The 21,997-nt window shown below is 39.0% G+C and overlaps 1 protein-coding gene across 3 annotated transcripts in view; it reads right to left on the bottom strand.

The window, feature by feature from the left end:
- The window catches only part of LOC128621366 (rho-associated protein kinase 2), a 60,415-nt gene that overhangs the window by 1,567 nt on the left and 36,851 nt on the right, over positions 1-21,997 (bottom strand). Inside the window, exons 16-32 of one of the 3 annotated variants that reach the window (XM_053647087.1) lie at positions 21,716-21,822; positions 21,483-21,642; positions 18,211-18,371; positions 17,239-17,423; positions 16,689-16,758; positions 15,773-15,876; positions 14,385-14,571; positions 11,817-11,910; positions 11,051-11,145; positions 9,704-9,892; positions 9,331-9,502; positions 8,879-9,079; positions 7,464-7,531; positions 7,286-7,374; positions 6,681-6,759; positions 5,832-6,093; positions 3,236-3,485 (exon numbers count right to left, since the gene is read on the bottom strand). In XM_053647087.1, the coding sequence (XP_053503062.1) occupies positions 3,236-3,485; positions 5,832-6,093; positions 6,681-6,759; positions 7,286-7,374; positions 7,464-7,531; positions 8,879-9,079; positions 9,331-9,502; positions 9,704-9,892; positions 11,051-11,145; positions 11,817-11,910; positions 14,385-14,571; positions 15,773-15,876; positions 16,689-16,758; positions 17,239-17,423; positions 18,211-18,371; positions 21,483-21,642; positions 21,716-21,822 (2,473 nt within the window). Of the gene's footprint in view, positions 1-3,235; positions 3,486-5,831; positions 6,094-6,680; positions 6,760-7,285; positions 7,375-7,463; positions 7,532-8,133; positions 8,294-8,878; positions 9,080-9,330; positions 9,503-9,703; positions 9,893-11,050; positions 11,146-11,816; positions 11,911-14,384; positions 14,572-15,772; positions 15,877-16,688; positions 16,759-17,238; positions 17,424-18,210; positions 18,372-21,482; positions 21,643-21,715; positions 21,823-21,997 lie in introns of those variants that run through there. The other 2 variants (XM_053647094.1, XR_008388268.1) reach the window with 2 other exon arrangements.

Genomic DNA, 21,997 nt, shown 5'->3' with positions numbered 1-21,997 from the left:
ACACCCCAATGACTGCCCCTGGAGTTCCATTGTGACTTTTGAGTAAAAAGTTTTTCATTCTTCTCATCCTTACTTTTCTCATGGTACATGGCCATCGAGAAATAGATAGACATTATGTTACAATGCACTGGTTTATCCCTTTAATATGTCCTCTATATGAAACATGCCATTAATTAAGGCCCATTTACTTTTACAGTAAAGTTTTACATGTTTGAATGCACCACAGGAAAACTTTTTGAACAAACACACCAAGCTTTAAGCTACAATATATGGCAACACATTGTTAACAACACACAGTGGTTACCCTGCAGTCTCCCACATCTTCAGAAGTCAAACACATCATCATCATCATCATCATCATCATCATCATCACGAAGAGCCCAACCCCAGGCCTTCAGGTCAAACTCTATCATGCTGGAACAGGAGTGCACTTGGGTTATGGAAAGGCTCCATCATGTATCTTGCATTATATAATTTGCTATGCGCTGCTGAACTGTGTTGCATTAAACAATTTTTTGTAATTTTATTTCCTCACTGACTTCAGCAGTTTTAGCTGCAAGCCTTTTTCAAGATATCTAATACTCTAATGTTTTTGCTGTATTGGTGGGTTTTTCAATGAAGGTCATTTTATTTTAATGAAATGGAAAAAAAAAACCCCCAACTTTTGTGTAGTCTAGTACCTCTAAATGTGTTTGCAGAAATATGCTTTGTCCTTGATAGAATAAATTAAGACCTAAGGTTGTTAGGACTGGTGTTTAGTTTGAATAAATACAGATGTGATTAAGACTGGTCAGCCCAGTTCTGGCAGGTGATGTTAGTGAATTAAGTTCTTCCACTGCATCTGTTAAGGCAACGTAGACAAACAAACAGCCAGGTGGCGCTGCAGTGCACGGCATACTTACTGTCCACGCACATACACAGCACCACAGGGTGAAGGTGAAAGGTCAGGGGTCAGTGGAGAATGATTCGGAGCATGGGGCCAGAGCTATAAGGAGGTGTGCGGCACAAACAATGATTCATTTGGCACTTAAATTTTGCCAAAATTGTTTACAATAGTTTAGATTGTTTGCTGAAATTTGCTGTGTTAGTAGTTTGTATGAATGTGTTCCAATTTGAATATATATACACATTTTGGTGATTGAATATCAAGGCAAAACATCAAAAATAGATTTTTCTGTCTAAATGTAGATAAATAACTAACTCATATCAGATCACAATGATCACAAATGCTCAGTTTAAGTGTAAAAAAAAAACAATTATCCAAAATTGTCTCCAGCTTTAACAATTTAGTTCTAATAACACAAACTTTCATAAAAACAACTTTGTGCCTCCATGATCAGTGCTCTAAATACCAACACCCCATAGTGAGCATTAACTGAATCGATTGTAATTAGTCCTAGTTCTTTCTCTACCTGCAAACCTGCTAGATGTCTCAGATTCCCTTTTGTAGATCTTGTTACTTGACATTTGGAATTTAGAGAAAATATCACTCTATATTAGAAGGTAAATATTGGATGCTAAATTTAATAAGGTGAGCTGAAGAAGATCTGCCACATTTTGTGTGTCTCTCTGTGTGTGTGTGTGTGTGTGTGTGTGTGTGTGTGTGTGAGAGAGAGAAAATGAAGCATCCAGTCAAGCGTTATTAAGCAGATGCATGAAATTAGGAACTAATATTCGGTCAGATGATACATGTCCAAGAAGAAAGCAGTGCACTTCTGATTTAGGCCATAATGTTACATGTCTGCTGTTTGTTACACATCAAATAACACCAAGTGACTGCTGCTAGGCATTATGAACCATGAAGATTATGTGTACAAATAATTATTCCTTTTAAAAAAAATCTACTTATTCATATACTTATTTATATATAGTTAAAATTAAAAAAATGCTTGTGAGTTTTGGAATTGCCTGGATTTCTGCATTAATTACTTATAAAATGTCATCCAAGCCATAGACACACACAACTCTATGTTTGGAGGAAAAAAAGGCACTGCATATCTTTGGAGCATCAAAGAGCATCAAGGATTGGGGCAGATTTTACAGCCTCGGGATCTGGACGATTGGACGATGCAACAAGACGTGCACAACATAAATACTGACAAAATGGACAAATGGTCTAAAATTCCATCTCTGGGAAACATTTCTATGAAATATGACTTTTCCTTCTCTCCATTTACTTCTTTACTTAAATCTGGTAGGTTACCTGAATTCTTTCAGTTTATTGGCTTACTGTCACATCACCTGCATAAATTAAGGAATGTTTTATGCAAATTAGATGACTATAAGTGTAAACTGGGGCATGTTATGTGCATCTGACATGTAAATTATGGATTAGCGGAAAGATTTTACATCCATGCAACTACAGCTGATTCATATTATTCATTATTCATTATCAAATCAGCAATGGTGTTGGTGTCGCAGGACAGTTTTGTGGATCAAATTCCTTTGTACATCATTCTGTATGCTTTAATAAATATGGGCCAACTTGTCTATAATTATGAATGATTATGAAATGAAGATCAGACACAATTTAATGGGTAATTAATGGAAAAATCCAGGTAATTACAAAAGGATTTCTTACTACTATATGCAGGCATGATCACCAAGGACAATGAACACTGATCCCTGTGCTCCTGGGTGTTATGTTGGCCTGTTGCTTGTGGAAAAATTAAAAACTTCCCTAAATTATCATGCTGTTAAGGAAAAAAAAAATACCCTGCAGGATTGTTCATAAACATGAAACTGGTCGTGTGAACATAAAATAATTCAAGAAAACATCACAGCTACAAAAAATGGCAAGAGTACCACACAATTAAGGGAAGAACAAGTGACTTCATAGCTTCAAATTCTTGATCAATTACTATAATTATCATTTAATGTTATTATTTCTATGAGTAAAACCTGCTCTTTGACAGTCAACAGAGTGCAACAGAGTGGCTTTGAGGCAATACTTCAACAGCACAAACAATACAGATTTATGGAGGTCCAATAGTAATTACAGTAATAAATAAATAACTTAATATAGGCAAACAAATCATAAATGTACACATGTACACAGAAATACGAAAGAAAATATGTGTTTTAAAATCTTTGTAAATATGAACCGTTTATTATTGCTAATAACGTAGATGAAGTTTAGCTATATTGGGTATTTTAACACAGGTTTTACAAGTGTGATGCCACACACAAGACAGACTTGGCACAATGGGACATCTAATGTAGACAGAAGACTCACCTGGGCTTGCTAGAGGGTGGTGGGCCTCTGCTGTGCACTCTGATGGCTCCTTTGGAGGTGAGTTTGGGCGAGTTTCTTGGAGAGAGACGGGGCGAGGGCAGCGGTGACACCACTGGAGGCTCATGAGGGGCTGCCACAGTCTGAGTATGGGGTTTGCGTGGGATTTTCTTCAGAAGACGACTGATCCATTTCTGCTGCTCAGTTGAGGAACTGGCCAGCAGCAGCAGCTCTTTAGCTGTATCATAGTTCACTGCAAATGACAAATAACAGGAGTTACACATCCTTTCAAATCACTGTTTCTTGCCAACGTCAGTTCCTTGGGCAATAAATGGATCTACTTAGACGGAGACTAATCTCATAAAAAGAGTTGAAGGACTGTTGCATTCTGACCTTCACAAAAGTCGTGTCTAAATAACGACATGCCCAACTTAGCTCGATGGCATGACAGAAACTCAGTCAGGGAAAACCAAAGGATGTTGACAAACTCTTATTTGTTGAACAGCCACTGTTTTGATCAAACACTTAAGTATAAAAAGACACCCATGTTATTTACACAGAGACTTCACTGTGCAATTCATCACTGCTGTTTTCACCTCTCCTCCCCTGGAAGAGATTTCATACATGCTAAATTGCAAGCTACTCTGTCAAAATTGTAACAGCATGTCTCCGTTTCCTTTCCATAAGAGAAACAAAGACACTGCACTATGTCTACTCAAACAGCTGTGAAACATACAAGCCACTCCCTGTTCCCACCTCAGACATTATGATAATAATTCAATACTTCATGTTAGGTCCATCATACAGACCTAGTTCCATGCTAGTTCCATCATAAAATGTCTCAACTGGTTAACATGATAGTATGGCCTAGTGAGGCTGTCCCTATGCTCCAGGACCGCTTGCACATGACTGCTTGTAAGGAAGCTGCCATGCACAGACACCATGTTGACCTGGAGGAGTATATCCCTTTTATCACATGCATGTGTGAGCGATGTTGTCTACACTAAACCCATCAACATATGTGCCAACGAGAAATCCTCATGAATGCAGAAGTGCACTTTCTGATAAAGGCCTGAAGCATTTAGTGATATAACAGCCCTCAGAGCAGCCAGATGTGGCCTTATCTATGGGATCAAGTTTGCAAAAGTCACCTATGCACAGAAGAACAGAAGTGAACAGTCACTATCTGTTGACAGCAGGAGATGTAATGAGAACTCTGCAGAGGGTCAAACCATGTAAGGCTGCTGGCCCAGAAAACATACCAGGCCACATACTCAGAGAACGTGCATACCAGCTCAGACATCCTGATGGATATCTTTAACCCCTCACTTGCCCAAGCCAAAGTAGCTTCATGTTTCAAATCAACAAACCATCATAATCCCTGTTCCAAAGTCCTCTACAGTTTCAGATTTGAACGACTACCTTCCAATAGCACTCACATGAGTAATAATACTTTGAAAAGCTTTTCATGGCACACATAAATAACTCTACTTCAGCCAAACTGGATATTCATCACATGCATCCAGACCAAACCATTCAACCTCAGATGCCATTGCAGCAGTTATGCAGACATTCCTCACCCCTGGAAATGTCCCACCTGACCATCATTAACACAGGAGCCTCCCAAGGTTCTAACTGCTTTAATGAGCTGCTGCTGACACATGACTGCATGGCCAAACACCCAAACAACCGGATTCGTCAGCTGTGCTGATGACCCCCAGTGGTGGTTCTAATCACCAAAAGTGAAGAGATGGCGTACAAAGAGGAGGTGAGACAGCCAGAGGACAGGAGCAAAGTAAATGACCTCTTCAGCAACATCAGCAAGATGAAGTGGATGGTGGTCAACTTCAGGAAATCATGCACCACATACTCAATGTCAGCAGCAAAGAAGTTGAAATGATCAGCAGCTTCAAATTCCTGGTGGTACACATTTCATATAACCTTTCTTGGTCCCAGAACATATTCCACATCACTAAAAAGGCCTACCTCTTTTCCCTGAGGCTGAAGAGTATAGAGAAGAGTGGAACAAGTGAAATCCTGACATGCTGCATCATAGTGTGCTGAGTGTGCATTGTCACAGACAGGATAGCTCTTCAACAGATGTGAAAAGTGTCCAGAACGCCAACCTTCCCACCATGGAGGACACTGACAACAAAAGATGTCAGAAGGCCAGGAGCATCATGAAGGACTCCCACCCAACCTACTCATGAACTGTTCACCCTGCTCTCTTTGGGAATGAGGCTCGACAGTATCAAAGCTGGACCATCAGATTCAGGAACCCACAAGCCTCACCAGCAGCTTACCTGGCCAACATAACACCCACATATGTATGGTCTGTAATGCAACTGGCCAGAAATTTCTGAACACATACATGCACTAACAATGTTTATCAATCTACTCAATCTTTTACTGCTCACGTCACTGTGTAACAAGCTACCTTAATATAATTCTGCATTATGTATTTGTATACTCTCTGCACTTCCTGCACTACCTGATCAAACAATTTGCACATTTTTTTCGCACTATGTACATCCATCTATGTAGTTTGACTGATTCAATCTTTCTAAATGACAGTGTACAGCCAGCACGACCTCCTGACCTTTGCAGGGTGCAAGCACTTCCTCCTTGAGGTCTAGGTGGTCTTTGTGGCATTTCACATGGCAGCGACGGCACTCCACAGCTGGAGGGGGCTTGAAGACATTCCAGAGGGGTCGAGCACACGCCTCACAGTTGGAGGGGAAGTGGTAGAGTGTGGGCACAAGCTCATGGCCTTTGTGAGGGATGTACGCTGATCTCTCAGTCACTGAAAGCTCCACGGCTGCTTCCTGATTCTTACTCTCACCCTCGTTGGCATAGAGGATCTAAGCAGAAAGGGACAAGAGATGAGAGAGAGAGAGACAGACAAGGATGTCAATCAAATATATACATACATACATACATACAGGCATACATACTGTAGAAACTTTAAATACATACACTTAGCAACTGATTTATCAGGAACACTAGTACTCCTGCTCATTCATGCAATTATTCAATCAGCCAATCATGTGGCAGCAGAGCGATATATAAAATCATGCAGATACAGGTCAAGAGCTTCAGTTAATGTTCACATCTAACATCAGAATTGAGGGGTGTGAGGGGGGGTCTGATCTTTGACTTTGCTATGGTTATTGGGGCCAGAATATTTCAGAAACTGATCTCCTGGGATTTTCACACACAACAGTTCTGCGGCCAAAATCTGGTTCGAGCTGACAGTAAAAGCTACGGTTGTTACAATGTATGATTCCCACTGACACACTGAACAAAAAAGGTTGTACCACAAATGCAACAAATCCAGTAAAACCTAAATGGTCATCAGCAAGTAACAGGTCAATGTTCACTTTTAAAAGAGAAGATGTATTACTGAAAAACAATACAAACAAGTAGAACATAAAATGTCACACAATACCTGGAAAATGCGAGGGATCTCTCTAATATCTGCACGGTATACATCTGTTTGAGTCACAGGTCGTACATGAAAGAGTTTACTGAAAGAAGACATGGGGAAAAAGATTAAATAAACCAATATTTTGTACTCACGTCAATATAAAACAACATGTGAGTCACAGAACGTCAGATTTGGGTCATAGTAAGCAAACTCAGTGTGAGTGAGATGCAAGTTCACATTAAACACATTAAGAGGGGTGAAGAAACTACTGGAATTTACAGTTTTGTTAAAAAAAAATTAATGAAAGGAAAAAAAAACATTTGTCTTTAAAAAGTAAGCTACCCTAAATGAAAAATCAAAGATGCATAAGAGGTTATCAACATTCAGTCAGACTACTCACATACGTAGCTATTGACCATACCCGAAATACTCACTTTATCGATAAAATCACATTATGATTCATATGATCATGTTTTTATTTGGTATAGATCTTGTGTACATTACATTTTACTATTACCATAACTCACTGCACTAATAAAGAAATGAATAATATTTCTATAAACATATTGATCATGGATATGGTATTCATTTTCAATTTCATGTGAAGCAGATGTGTGTAGACTCACTTGATGTCCAATATCATAAATGGTTTGGCCTGATCACGGTCTTCCTCTGAGTCATAGAACAGGATCTTCTTGCTGCTCATCACCACGTACTACAGAACACAGATGACATAACACATACTCAGAGACATAGAGAGGATATAAATAAGGGTATAGTTAAGATGTTTATGACTTGTTTTACCTTCTTATCCCATCCAAACCTCTTGGTGTTCTTGCTTGGAAGAGACAGCCAGCCCTCCAGACTAGCATCTGTGGTACACAGGAAAAATGATGTGTTTATGAATCATAACAGGAAGCAAAGAGTTTGAACTCACACTCAATCACAAATTGAGTTAGAAACACACGTGAAGGTTTTCAGTCAGCCAGGTCATTTTGAATCTCCAGTTTATGGGATAAGATTTGTCCCAAATGTCATGATTGCTAGTCATGATATTAGATGAGAAGGTTAAAATCTAATATCTTATCTACCTCATAGCTCAATAATAAAACTATTAAACAATGCACTATCTCACAAGATTTCAATCATGGCATAAAAAAATGATGTGGAGCGAAGTATTTCAAGTTAGTAATGTCCTGCTAGGTTGATGCTCTCCAAATACCTAACATGGTAAACAGAGTCTTCTGGCATATTAAGCATATTGTACAGACACATTGTACTAGAACAATGTGTCTGTATTCTTTATACTTTTTGTTTCTCCTCCAAACACATGATTAAAAAAGTATTTTGTCCTCTGGAAGACATGTAAATACCTTATTTAGCTTCTGAAGGGCAGTACTAAATGAAAAAAATAAGATCTTTAAACAAATTAATAACAATTTACACTGATCATCCTGTTCAAAAGTTTACATACCCCTGGCTCTTAATACATCGTGTTGCCTTCTTGAGCGTCAGTGAATGTTTGCACTTTATGTAATAGTTGTGTACGAGTGCCTCAGTTGTCCTCAGTGTGAAAAGATGGATCTCAACATCATATAGGCGCTGCTGGAAAGGGCTCATATATGCAGAAGATGCTGGAAAAGCAAATAATGTGCAGGACCTGGAGGATTTTTCTTAAGAACAGTGGGCAGTTTAACTGCTCAGGACAAAAGGGACTCATGAACAACTATCACAAAACATAAAAACAGTAATGGATCACAGTATTAAGAATCAAGGGTATGTACACTGTTGAACGGGGTAATTTAAAAAAATTCTGCTTTTATCTTGTCTTGTGGACTATATGTAAATATCTGTTATGTGAAATAGTTTATTCAGGACAGTACTAAATAAAAAATAACATGGGATTTTTATGATCTCTCTTATTTTGTAAAAAGTATTAAGATTTTGCAGATTCTGCAAGGGGTATGCAAACTTCCGACTGCAAGTGTATATATATATATATATATATATATATATATAGCGAGAGAGAGAGAGAGAGAGAGAGAGAGAGAGAGAGAGAGAGAGAGAGAGAGAGAGTTAATTACGTACAATAGTTTGACACAAATCTGTTCCCATACTCCCATACTAGTGGTTGTTAGTCAAGGTGACTAGACTTGCAATGCAATCTTAAAAACATTTGGTGTGTGTAAGCACACGTGCACATCTCCATGCAGGGTCACCTGCAGGCTCAACATTTGTTGGCCTCTCACAAACCAAAGCCAGCCGAGGCTGACCCCTCTCTTCCTCATCGTTCTCTTCCTCAGGCTCAGAAGGGAAGAGGGGGCACATGAGGCTTGGCCGGGTGTCAATACACACCCGCTTGGAGCTTCGCTGGTATGTGAACGACATGGACTCTGAGGTTTGTGTTTGTGTGATGCGCACTGCCGTGCGACCATGGAGACAAAGGAAGGGGTAGAGGTGTCAGTTTTAAAAAAGGAAGAAACAGGAAACACATCATAATCAGAGATTCAGTGTGGCAAGACAGAAAATTTATGATGGAAAGTCACAGAGAAAAAGCTAGAGGACCATGGAGGTGAGAGAAAAGGGGGGAGGGAATTGTGAATCATGAGCCTTTAATATGTATGTTTGTGTGTGTGTGTGTGTGTGTGTGTGTTTGTTTGTTTGTTGGTACCTGGGTAAGGCTCATCAGTGTCCTGCTCATTGCCCATACTGCTGATGCTAGTTGTGTCTAAGGAATGGATGCTAAGTGAAGTTAGCTGACAGCGCAGACGCTCGATATCACTGTCCTTACTGTCCAAAGCCATCTGCAGCTCCACACGCATCTGCGACTCATCCGTTATCATCTATAACAGGAACAGACACACAAAACCACCAGTATTTAAATGAATTCAAAATTCAACTGGACACACTGTAGCACAGGAAATGGAGCCTTGATTAATATTTAATAATGCTAGTTTATGTTAGTGCAGGTTGTTTCAGTTATTGTGAAGGTTTGCATATACATATACATATATGTATTTGGGTTCAGAGGCATTTTTACTTACAGCCTGCATGTCACTGATCTCTTTCTGGTATTTTATGATGGTACTGTTGAGCTTCTCTCGCTCGGAGCGCAGCTCCAGCTGCAACTTCCTGTTTTCCTTCTCCTTCCTTCTCAGAGTGCCGTCGTCTGGACGGTGAACGCTGCGCACCACATCCTTCTTGTTCATTATCTCGGCTAGCTTGTTAACAGCCTAAATATGAGGGGGGATGGTGGAGTATAGCAATAAGCATACCAGCATTACACCTCACAATTCTTGAGCAACATTCCACAGGAAAACACACAAATTCATGCAAAGTAGGAATGTATCCAGGTGATCCCAAGTATCACTACTGAGGACACAAGTGGAGTTCTAGCATTTTAAAATCCTATTCCCCTTAAAAGTAAAAAGGGAGAAAACAGCACAGTACAATAGGTATCTGATTACAAACTGAATTGATTAGATTTACGTCCATTTCACAATGGCACATAACTATCCAAAAACATGATATTCACTCTGTGAGGAAATCACATTTAGCTAGCAAGGTTTTCGGTCATCTACATGCAGAGTGACTATTTTTAACATCCCTTTCTAAACATGATCTTTGCAGGAATATAACCTAAGGAAGAGTAAAACATAAATAAAAAACATTCCCACATTGTTCCTGTGAAATATATTTATGTTTCTTAAAACAGAGGTGTCAAAGTACCGTATGTTAACATCTGAAAAACGTTTTTTGGCTGAATTTTTCATCTTTTTTTCCTTTTTTCTGGAGAAATCCAACCTCTGAATCAGTTTTTCAGAACCTGATGTATTTTACGCTTTGAGTGTGTTAGGTTTTGCAGAACTTGGCCAAAGAAACACACAGAAAGCAGCGCTGCTGTGAGGAAGTCAGTATATGATCAGTATAAAGTCTTCAGCTTTGATATTTCAATTATCAAATTATAATCAAAGACCTGCTGTGTGTGTTTGAAATACACCTGTGCACTTGTATCACATTTTCACAAACTTGTGTGACAAAGTGATCAAATGTCTGCTACACCATATACAATAAATCAGAGGTTCTCAAGGTGCTTCCAGGGGTCTGTGAATTCATCATTTAGTTGCAGTGGTGGAAATCACAATCCACCATTATCAAGGATATTGTTTGGTTGTTGTTTTTTTTTAGATGATTGAGTTGGTCTAGTTATTAGACAGTTTGACTGGTCACTTCAATTGAATGGGTTTAATCCAAACTTCAAGTCTGAGTTACTGTTGATTCAGAAATAAAAAGCTCTATGGCTCCAATAAACAGATACACTTTTATTGTACACCTTTAAATAATGTTTATTAAATAAATCTGTACTGAGGAAGTAAGGGGATCACACCTACCTGGATCTTGAGTGTTCGCTCAGACTGAAGTTGCCTCTCAAATGACAGTTTCATGGCACTAACATGCTTCTCTTCCTCTTCGGCTTTTTGCAGTTCTGTGTTTGCCAAAGAAGCACTAACATTAGCCATTAGCATTAATTTAATCATCCTTTAATGCCCATTCAACCTTTCTAGAAGAAACCACCAGCTACTACCTTGTTAAAATTGTTATTTTCGGATAGATTATATTATGTAAGGAAAAAAAAAACCACTTCTGTTGTGTGTATTTTATTCCTGCTATACCACACACTCAGAAAAAAAGGTACTAAACTGTACTTTTCTTTGTCACTGGGGTGGTGCAATAAAGGGTACATCTTTTGTATTTTGTACCTGGGAAGGTACATGTGGTGTATTTTAGAGTAATGCTCTGGTCCTTAAGGTTCAATTATGTTCCTTAAAGTATTTATTAAAAAGGCATAAATATATATATAAACAACCAAAGAATATGATCACGAACTGCATTTAACTATTTGGAGCACACATCTATAGAAATAAACACAAAAAGTTCCACTCCATTTTCCATACCACTTATACTACACAGAGTTGTGGGGGAACATGAAGCCCATATCAGTGGATGCACAATGCAGGGGACACCCTGGACGGGGTGCTAAACCATCGCAGGGCACATGTAAAACTCTGTGCACACAGGGCGGATATGAACCCCAAACCCACACAAAAAGTTGAAAACAAAAATAAGAGAAAATATTGGAAAGACTGATGCACTCACGCTGTTGAAGGTCTTTTAGTTGGTTATTCAGCTCCTCTTTCTCACTGGCCAGGTTGGCTACATCCACAGTCAGAGTGCGGTTAGACTCCTCTAGCTACACACACGCACGCACGCACACACACACACGCACACACACACACACACACACACAACTGAGAAAGGTGTAAAAGACATGTCCTGATCTCTTCCTCCTCTGGAAGGATCTGGTAATCCTCTACATCTGTACTTTGGTGATGACCTATAGTGCACTAGTGTTTGAGTCTTTCATGGTAAATGGGACACGAACCTGCTGCGTCATTACTCACTTAACGGCTTATGCTGATGCAAGTTCAATTTAAAGATGTATGGAGATCAGAGTCATTTCATGAATCCCAAAAGCAAACAAAAATTGCACAAAATCAGAGCAACATAGCAGCATATAGATGTTGTGCCATTACAAAATCAAATACTTGTAAGGTACACAGTAGGTCCATATGAAATGCTCAAAGGTAATGTACTCAGTTTAATTGCTATTTTTGTGGTTTCCAATACGTTACAACGTTAACTGATGCTAAATGACAGGTTAAATTGTTTACATATTGTATATCACTTAACCTCTTGTTCTCTATCATTTCCTTTGATGTTGTTGCATCCACCCTCTGACTGCTAAATAGTAAACATCATAAGAAACCGATGCATGGACCAATGAGTCAACATCTGTCTAGGCTTTGTAAGGAATAAAACACAACAGTGTATGCTGTTATAGGAAAAACGGTCAACAACGGGGTGGCATGATGCTGTTAACACCCTAAAGTTTATTATTTTCCAATTAAACAGCACAAAAAGTGTTTTGTCCTCTAATTTTTCAATAGGAACTATTTTTATTTATCAGAGAACACATTGAACTGATTATCTGTTTATTGTTACAGTTAATGTTGTGGAATGTCTATAAAACAAGTTACCTGTTCTTAATTACGTAATAAACCATCAATCCCTCACCAGCCTGTTTCTTGAAGAAAGACATAAAAATGCTGCTTGCCATGTTACTGAGAAAATGCAAAGCTCCAAGCTGTCTGTCCTGAAAACTTTACTGTGCTGGAAATTCTAAAGCGTATTTGTGGCAGAGGGGGCACAGTTAAGCGCTAGCTGCAGACGGAGAGTAATACGATTCATTAGTTTGTTCACGATGATGTTCGGAACTGGGACTCGAACCCCTGTTGTCTGCAGTACTTGAGGTCCCGGAAGCCTCCACAGGGTTATCCCCATTCAAATTATTGTACAGGCGCAAGCATCGTGGTGTCTTAGTTGTCATTAGGGAAGGAGGGGCCTTCTAAGAGAAAAAACAAAATTCAGTACGTTCTGGACCTGAAAGCAAAACTCCGTACCTTAAGACACGTAACACAGGTGAATTTGCGCCAGTCTCAAGAACAAAAATCTTGACTGTATTGCAGGGATACTCAGCTATGGGAATTTATACCAGGAGAAGGTGCTCGTTTTGCTACCTGCATCGAGCTCTAAATTAAACGGGACGTGGCAAGGACCCTTTGAGGTCACATGGCGAGTCAGTGAAATTGACTATGAGGTCAGGCGAACAGACAGAGGCGATGCATGTCAAATATGTTTTAAAGGTGAGGTCCAATTCACAACAGTCCCCTGTGGAGAACACCTCTCACCATCCCAGAGAGTGCAGGTTACCAGATTACAACAGGAATTCTCATAGGGCACCAAATCAAGACTCCTATAGGTGTGGGTGTATGTAGCTGCCCCTATCATTTACCCAAACACAAAAAAAGTGGTTCGGGAGGAACTCAAGGCTATCCTTGACATGGGAGTAATCGCGGAATTCCACAGTGACTGGAGTGGGCTGGTGGTCTTGGTGCCCAAGGCTGATGGGTCTGTCCGTTTTCGTGTGAACTTTAAAAAGTCAACACAGTGTCGCACACACACCCGTACATGTGCGGAGTTTGATCATGAACCTTAAACTTGAATGGGGCAAAAGACGGGAGCTAGTGACAACCCCCTTTTATTGTTGGTTTGTCATTTTTTTGGATTGAGTTTTGGAAAGTGTGCTGAAAAGCACAGTGAAAATAAATGCGAGTGCCAAGCTTAGCTGACGTTCTGCCTGCCTCCTGAGTCTTCCTCTGCATACATCCACACCAGGGTTCTACAGTATTACATATAATCCTTAATGTATTAGAACAAGTGCATTAAGATAAACCTGTGATTTGTCTTGCAGCTAGAACTAATGTCAGAGCTGCAGATATAGAAATTACATGCTCTGTCCAATCAGGTCAAAAAATGTATCATTTCTCATTACATTTATCTAGTCTCTCTTTATGAGAATATCACAAAACAAATAAAAGAGTAATAAACTTATTTCTTGAGCTTATTTAAATTTTATGCTTGTGATTGTCTTGTTTCATTTACAGATAATTTAGCATATTTAAATCATTTATTTAAATGAATGAATGAATGAATCTTATAATGAGGTTTGATAAATTCATATTTTCACTTGGTAGGATTTCATGTGCAAATGAGAACTGCAAAACTTTGCCACTTTGAGACAGCGTGTATCTGTCTTTGTCTCACCGAGCTGATAGTGTTGTCCTTGTCACTGAGCTCCTGCTGGTGTCTGGCCATCATGTCTTTGACCTCCAGCTCTTTCAAAATCTTCTCTTTCTCCAGGTCTGAGTACTGCTCCTCAGCAATGGAGCGTGCCAAGTGCTCTGAGTCGGCCTTTGTCAGGCTCGCCTCCAGCTGTGTGGCCAGAGAGTCCCTGCACAAATACACATGCACATGCACACACTTCATTATGGCTTGTCTTAGTGAGTATTTAATCAACTCCCTGATTACTACCCAGTGGATTAGATTCATTAGTATGCTGTAAATCTCCCGATTAATGAACAGTGAGTGCCACTAGATGGAGTATAGATGCTAGATGCTATACAACCTCAGTATATGAACAGTGCAACCTAACTAATACCAAAACTAAAGTGGAATTTTACTGGATGAAACTAATAACACAGTTGGTGACAAATACAGATGGGATTAAGCCATAGTGCAAGTATTAACATATTTTCACATTATTTCTACTCAGGGGTGGTAAATACATATATTTTTTACTCAAATAAAAGTTCAATTACTCATCTGAATAAATATTCAGATGAGTAACATGTAAAGTTTAAGTCACAATACAAACTACTTTGATAAATACAAAGTGTACATAGCAACAGATTAAATGATGGTAGTTAAACCATTTCATTCATACAGTTATCCAGTCTGTCAATCATGTGGCAGCAGCACAATCTATAAAATCATGTAGATGCAGGTCAAGAGCTTAAGTTAATGGTCACATTAAGCATCAGAATGAGAACAAACTGTGATCTTAGTGACTTGTTGGTGTCAAGAATATCCAGACTGGTTCAAGCTGACATGAAGGCTATGGTAGCTCAAATAATCACTCTTTACAAGTGTGGTGAGCAGAAAAGCATCTCAGGATGCACAACAGATGGTCGAATTTAGAATTCGGAGTCAACAGTATAAATCCATGGGTTCAGGCTGCTGCTGGTGGTGGTGTAATGGTGTGGGGAATGATTTCTTGGCACACATTGCGCTTGTTAATATCAATTAAGCATCATTTGAATGCCACAGCCTATCTGAGGATTATTACTGTGTATGTGCTTCTCTTTATGGCCACAATTCACCCATTTTTAATGGCTAGTCCCGACAGGATAAAGGGCCATATCAGAGATTATCAAAGGTATTGGAAGTTAAATGAGTGGATAGACAACAACTCAAGATGATTCTCTAATCTTGAGCTCCGAGTTTATTGAAAATGATCCAACATATTTACCTACAGACATGATACTCCTGATACTTCATGGCCATTTGGAGTAATTTGAGTATTAGAGTCAGATGTAGTGTATCAAATTGTTAGGGCATATTTCAGGAAGTATAATAAATACACATAAACATACCGCTCCTCCTGAAGGTCCTCCAGTCTCCGCTGTGCGTCCTGGTAGAGTTTAGTCTTTTCATCACAGTCTTCCTTCAGCTCTCGAATCTGAGTCTTATATAGTTTCTGCAAGCACAAAAAGAGATTTTATAGACTGCTGTACTGTAACAGTCCAATTATTTGCTATTCTTTTAAATATGCCTCTCTGAATAACAGGTGTATTTGTGTGTTATATGTTATGTCTGGACTGCAGTAGTTGAGTTAACCTGGTTTACCACAGCTTTCTTGAATTCTGGATTCTGACTGGTGACAAGGTGTATTCTCTATAATAACAGCTCTGACAGTAGTTCTAGCTTTAAATCAAATAGCAGCTTTATATTAATGTGCTCGTTCTAATAAGTTATCATTGCTAGTGAGTAACAACTCACACAGGGACTTGTATGCAGGACACGCCATATAAGGAGATGTTTATTTAGCATTTATGGAAGGAGTCTCCAGTGTCAGTGCTTTGTAACAGTTGTAAAGCTATAACTTTAAGCTTTCTGACATGGGGCAGTCTTCAGGACAGAGCACTTAATGGTCTCTCTGTAACATGACAAGGTCCCCAAAACACACAGCATGTTTGGTTCACTTCCTCTATTTGGGTTGATTCAGAATCAGATCGCTTTCTCACTGCAGTCAAACTGCACTAGAGTTTGACTAGTAAAGGATAGAGACCACTTTGCTCAGCTCTTGGTCATTTTGGTCTGCAACTGAGTGTGATTGCTGTGTACCGCATCAAAGAGGAAAACACACCAGGGTTCCAATCAAACAGACTAAACACTGCATATGTAAATGCACCTTTAAAATACTAAAATACTAGCAGCACTTTGTCATTCAGGATAATTCTAAATAAAAGCATTAGAACATAGAGAGGACACAAAATATGCCAAACATACTGTGAAATATTGTTCTGCCTCCAGCTGATCCTTTAACTCCTTCAGATGTGTATCGGCAACTTCTCTCTCCCTGATTAGACAAGGACAAAAACTTTAAACTCCTGCTAGGAGCCTAATAAAAGCCTAATAATAAAACACACACATTAAAATTGAAACTATATTATCATTTAATCACTTGAAAGAATTCTGCCTTCAGACCTGTCTATTACTGATTGTTGCATGGAGTGATGATGAATGTGGTGCTGAATAAAAAAGTGATTCTGTGTCCAAGATGGCAACTCCAATTGGTTTTAGCATTAGGTGTCCTTTTGCCTATTTTTTACAGAGTGTCATACAGTGTCAGAAACCACACTGGCAAGTCTACTGGAGATTACTTTTCATTTCTCTGTTTGGTTTGAGGTGATCAAGTGATGGTTTATGATCATAATAGAAGCAAACACTAGACATGTCGACATGACAAGATGAAAAAAATTTTGGTTTGGCAAAAAATATTATTTCACACACACACACACACACACACACAAACACACACACACACACACACACACACCTGCGTAGCTCCTGGTTTTGTTTCTCCATGCTGAGTTTGAGCTCCAGCAGGTGGTTGAGTTCTTGTTTGAGTTGTTTCTCAGAGGAGCGCAGCGTGCTGACTTCGTTCCTCTGAGCCTTCAGATCAGCTTGGGACAGATTCCGACGCTGCATTTCCTGCTCCACTCTCACAGTCAGCAAATCCAGCTGCATTCACACACACACACACACACACACACACACACACACACACACACACAAACATACATATTAAAGGCTCATGTGGTCTATTTGACAAGTTGATACTATACTGTATATCAACGGACACTGATTCTTCTGTCACCTTGCAAAAACATTACATTACCAACTCTTCTAACCAAGCAATAGCAAACACATAAGTAAGTGTAAGTAAGATAAAATGACAATAAAATATAAAGTTTCATTCTTGGTACCCATATCAGATTATTTGCTGTTAACAAATGTCTTAAGAGGGATTATTTGGGATTTTTGTGGAACCAAGCACATCAGGACCACTGATTGTTGTACAAAATATATGCAGAATGGTATGACTGTAGAATCATGTAGCCTATCAGTGACAGTCACGTCAGGTGGTTATACAGTGAAATACCCCCTAGATTTGATCTCCATCTGAGCTGATTTTTCAGACTGCTTCACTGAAACTGGCACATACAGTCTCTGGGTGTAATGAATGCGTACAATGTGGGTTATCATAATTTTTCCCCCCACAAAATACAAAGTAATAGACTAAGCACACATCGTCCAAACAAAAAACAAATTACACAAAAGGACTGATGACAGAACTGTAAGTTTTGTGGGTTTTTTTTTTTAGTTTTGTAACTTATAATGCATTGTTCAACCCTAATAGTTTAATTGTCAAGCTATTGATAGATATTAGTTTTATCCCTTACATCTATCATATCTGAGTACAGTCAACATGTTACAGTCAGTCAGACAGACAGGCAGACAGACAGACCTCCTCTGTGAGCTTGTTCTTGTGTGAGCGAAGCTCTTGGAGCTCATTCTGTGCCTGTTTATAATCACAGTCCAGGACCGAGTTATGTTTCTCCAGCTGCATCAGCTTATTCTCCAGCTGCTGCTTAGCGGAGCGCTCGTCCTGTAGCTTACGCTCCATGTCTGTGACACACACACACACACACCACACACACACACACATTATTTTACCATTCAAAAGCACCAATAGCCATCACACTGCACATACTGCACACTTACTGCTCTACTGAAGCATTTATTCAAGGATTTCTGTCATGTGGATCCACATATAGTGGTGCTTAAAAGTTTGTGAACCCTTTAGAATTTTCTATCTTTCTACATAAATACGACCTAAAACATCATCAGATTTTCATACAAGTCGTAAAAGTAGATAAAGAGAACCCAATTAAACAAATGAGACAAGAATATTATACATGGTCATTTATATATTGCGGAAAATGATCCAATGTTACATATCGGTGATTGGCAAAAGTAGTTGAACCTCTGTTTTCAGTATCTGGCGTGACCCGCTTGTGCAGCAATAACTGCAACTAAACGTTTCCGGTACATGTTGATCAGTCCTGCACTTCGGCTTGGAGGAATTTAATCCCATTCCTCAGTACAGAACAGCTTCAACTCTGGGACGTTGGGGGATTTTCTCACATGAACTGCTTGCTTCAGGTTCTTCCACAACATTTCTATTGGACTAAGGTCAGGACTTTGACTTGGCCATTCCAAAACATTAGTTTTATTCTTCTTTAACCATTCTTTGGTAGAATGACTTAGGTGCTTAGGGTCGTTGTCATGCTGCATGACCCACTTTCTCTTGAGATTCAGTTCATGAACAGATGTCTTGACGTTTTCCTTTAGAATTTGCTGGTATAATTCAGAATTCATTGTTCCATCAATGATGGCAAGCCGTCCAGGCCCAGATGCAGCAAAACAGGACCAATCCATGATACTACCAGCACCGTGTTTCACAGATGGGATAAGGTTCTTATGCTGGAATGCAGTGTTTTCCTTTAACCAAACATAACACTTTTCATTTAAACCTAAATTTCTCTTTTGGTCTCATCCATCCACAAAACATTTTTCCAGTAGCCTTCTGGATCTAGCCACATGATCTTTAGCAAACTGCAGACAGGCAGCAGTGTTCTTTTTGGAGAGTAGTGGCTTTCTCCTTGCAACCTTGTCATGCACAACATTGTTGTTCAGTGTTCTCCTGATGGTGGACTCATGAACATTAGCCAATGTGAGAGAGGCCTTTAATTGCTTAGAAGTTACCCTGGGTTCCTTTGTGACCTTGCGGACTACAAGTCTTGCTCTTGGAGTGATCTTTGTTGGACGACCACTCCTGGGGAGGGTAACAACGGTTTTGATTTTCCTGCATTTGCACACAGTCTGTCTGACTGTGGATTAGTGGAGTCCAAACTCTTTAGAGATGGTTTTGTAACCTTTTCCAGCCTGATAAGCTTCAACAACTCTTTTTCTAAGGGCCTCAGAAATCTCCTTTGTTCATGCCATGATACACTTCCACAAACATGTGTTGTGAAGATCAGACTTTGATAGATCTCTGTTCTTTAAATAAAACAGGATGCTCACTCACACCTGATTGTCATCCCATTGATTGAAAACATCTGACTCTAATTTCACCTTCAAATTAACTGCTAATCCTAGAGGTTCACATACTTTTGCCACTCACAGATATTTAATGTTCCTCAATAAATAAATGACCGAGTAAAGCTTTTGTCTCATTTGTTTAACTGGGTTCTCTTTGTCTACTTTTAGGACTTCTGATGATGTTTTGGGTTATATTTATTCAGATATATAGAAACATTTAAAGGGTTCAAACTTCCAAGCACCACTTTGCACTAATGAATTTTTTTATTATTATTTTTATTTTCTGTTTAACCTTTCTGAGGTAAAATACTTTGAAATGTGACACCAGCTACATCTTCACACCATATATGAAATATGAGCTAGACTGTGTATTATAGAGAGAAATAGTGTTTTTTTTTATTATTATTCAACTGTATTGTATCTTTGAGGATCCACAGTTGCAACTTCTATTGGAGGTTCATAGAAAAGAGCACACCTGTATGTATTGCAATTTGTAAATGCTTTTGTGTTCTGTATTTTCAAAATACAGATAATAGTTTGTGTGATGATGTCATAAACTGTAAGCTGATGCTCATGTGATTTATGGATTTTAATGAGTATACTTACCGGTTGTTTAACAAGTTTTTTTTTTTTCTAGTTTTTAGTTTTTAGTTTTAAGTTTTATTATATTTTGTATTTTTTTTATTTATTTTTTTTACCAGGGTTGAAATGTAACGAACTGCAGTTATATGTGAAAGTTTGGACACCCCTGGCCAAATCACATATTTTGTTCATTTTTAAAAAGAAGTAAACAGAACCTCTGCAGCAAACTATCAAAAAAAAGAAGAATATTTCTGCAAATATTAATGCACAGTTACTTTATATTTGATTAAAATTGAAAAAAAAAAATGTAAATAATTTAAATAGTAATTTTGACATGTGCCAAGTCAGTACCTAGTAACACCCCTTTTGGCAGATATCACAGGTATATCACAGGTTGCAAATACTTTTTGTAGCCAACTGGGAATCTTTCTATTCTTGTTTTAGGAATTTTCACCCACTCTTCCTTGTAGAATGCTTCTAGTTCTGAGATATCCTTGGGCCATCTAGCATGCACAGCATGTTTAAAATTTACCCATATATATTTCATGATGTTCAAGGCCCAATGAAAATAAAGAAATCAGTGTGATAATAATCTGCAAATTATGCAAGCCAAAACCTGTGGAGATATTTGTGATTCACATCTCAGCATCCAAGTCATCGGCTAGCTGACTAAGCTAGACTAGCTAGCCTTTTACAGTTTTAGAGTATGAAAGCGCTGTATTAAACTTAAGATGTCACTTTAGTGTTCAGTAGTGATTGCCTGTTGTGTTATGTAAGTGCTGCTACAGTAATGCTCATGGCATCGTATTTAGATAGCTAATGATGTAGCTTGAAACCTGTAAGCTAGCCAGCTAACGTTATCTTTCTTTATATATACAGTTCATAATGGAGGTGGTATTCACTTCAGCATGAGTTCCTCAGACATGGAACATTTTTAAGGTTTTCACCTTATTTACTCTTACTTGAGGAATTTTCTTGACTGTTACTTTCACACGAGTGAATTATTACAACTGTACATTTATTTAAGTCATGTCAGATTGTTTGGATTTTTACCCCTTAGCACTTCAGACTTGGCCTCCTCAATGGACTGGTTGAGCTTGCTGTGGTCAGCGAGTCGGGTTTTTGCAGCGTTGTGCTCCTCTTCCTCTTGCTCTAATCGCTGCTGAACAGATTTTAGCTTGAAGCTAAAGTCGATCTCTTGCTGACTCCTTAACTGTACACAGAGAACAACACAGGTTACACACACACGCACACACACACACACACACACACACACACACACACACCTTCTCCAAGTTAGTCAGTTCCTCCTGTAGCTGTCTCTTCTCACCCTCAGCCTTAGAGAGCAAGTTCTTTGTTTGCTTCAATTCTTCCTCCAGACCTGAGACACACACTGAAAGAAACAGAAAGAGAAAGACATTTAATGAAGAAATACTCCGGCCTTTGAGACGTAACGCCAGCTACCTGCCAGTGGACCCGGCACCCAAAATAGCAGTGTTTACTCTCCACATGAGATACTCCACCCAAACACAACAGCACTATACAGCACGAAGGAACAAGGGCCCAGT

The sequence above is a fragment of the Ictalurus furcatus genome, chromosome 2, assembly GCF_023375685.1.
Source record: "Ictalurus furcatus strain D&B chromosome 2, Billie_1.0, whole genome shotgun sequence".
Classification (NCBI taxonomy): Eukaryota; Metazoa; Chordata; class Actinopteri; order Siluriformes; family Ictaluridae; genus Ictalurus; species Ictalurus furcatus.
Note: the sequence above shows the minus strand (reverse complement) of the source record. Positions and strands in the feature narration are given on the sequence as shown.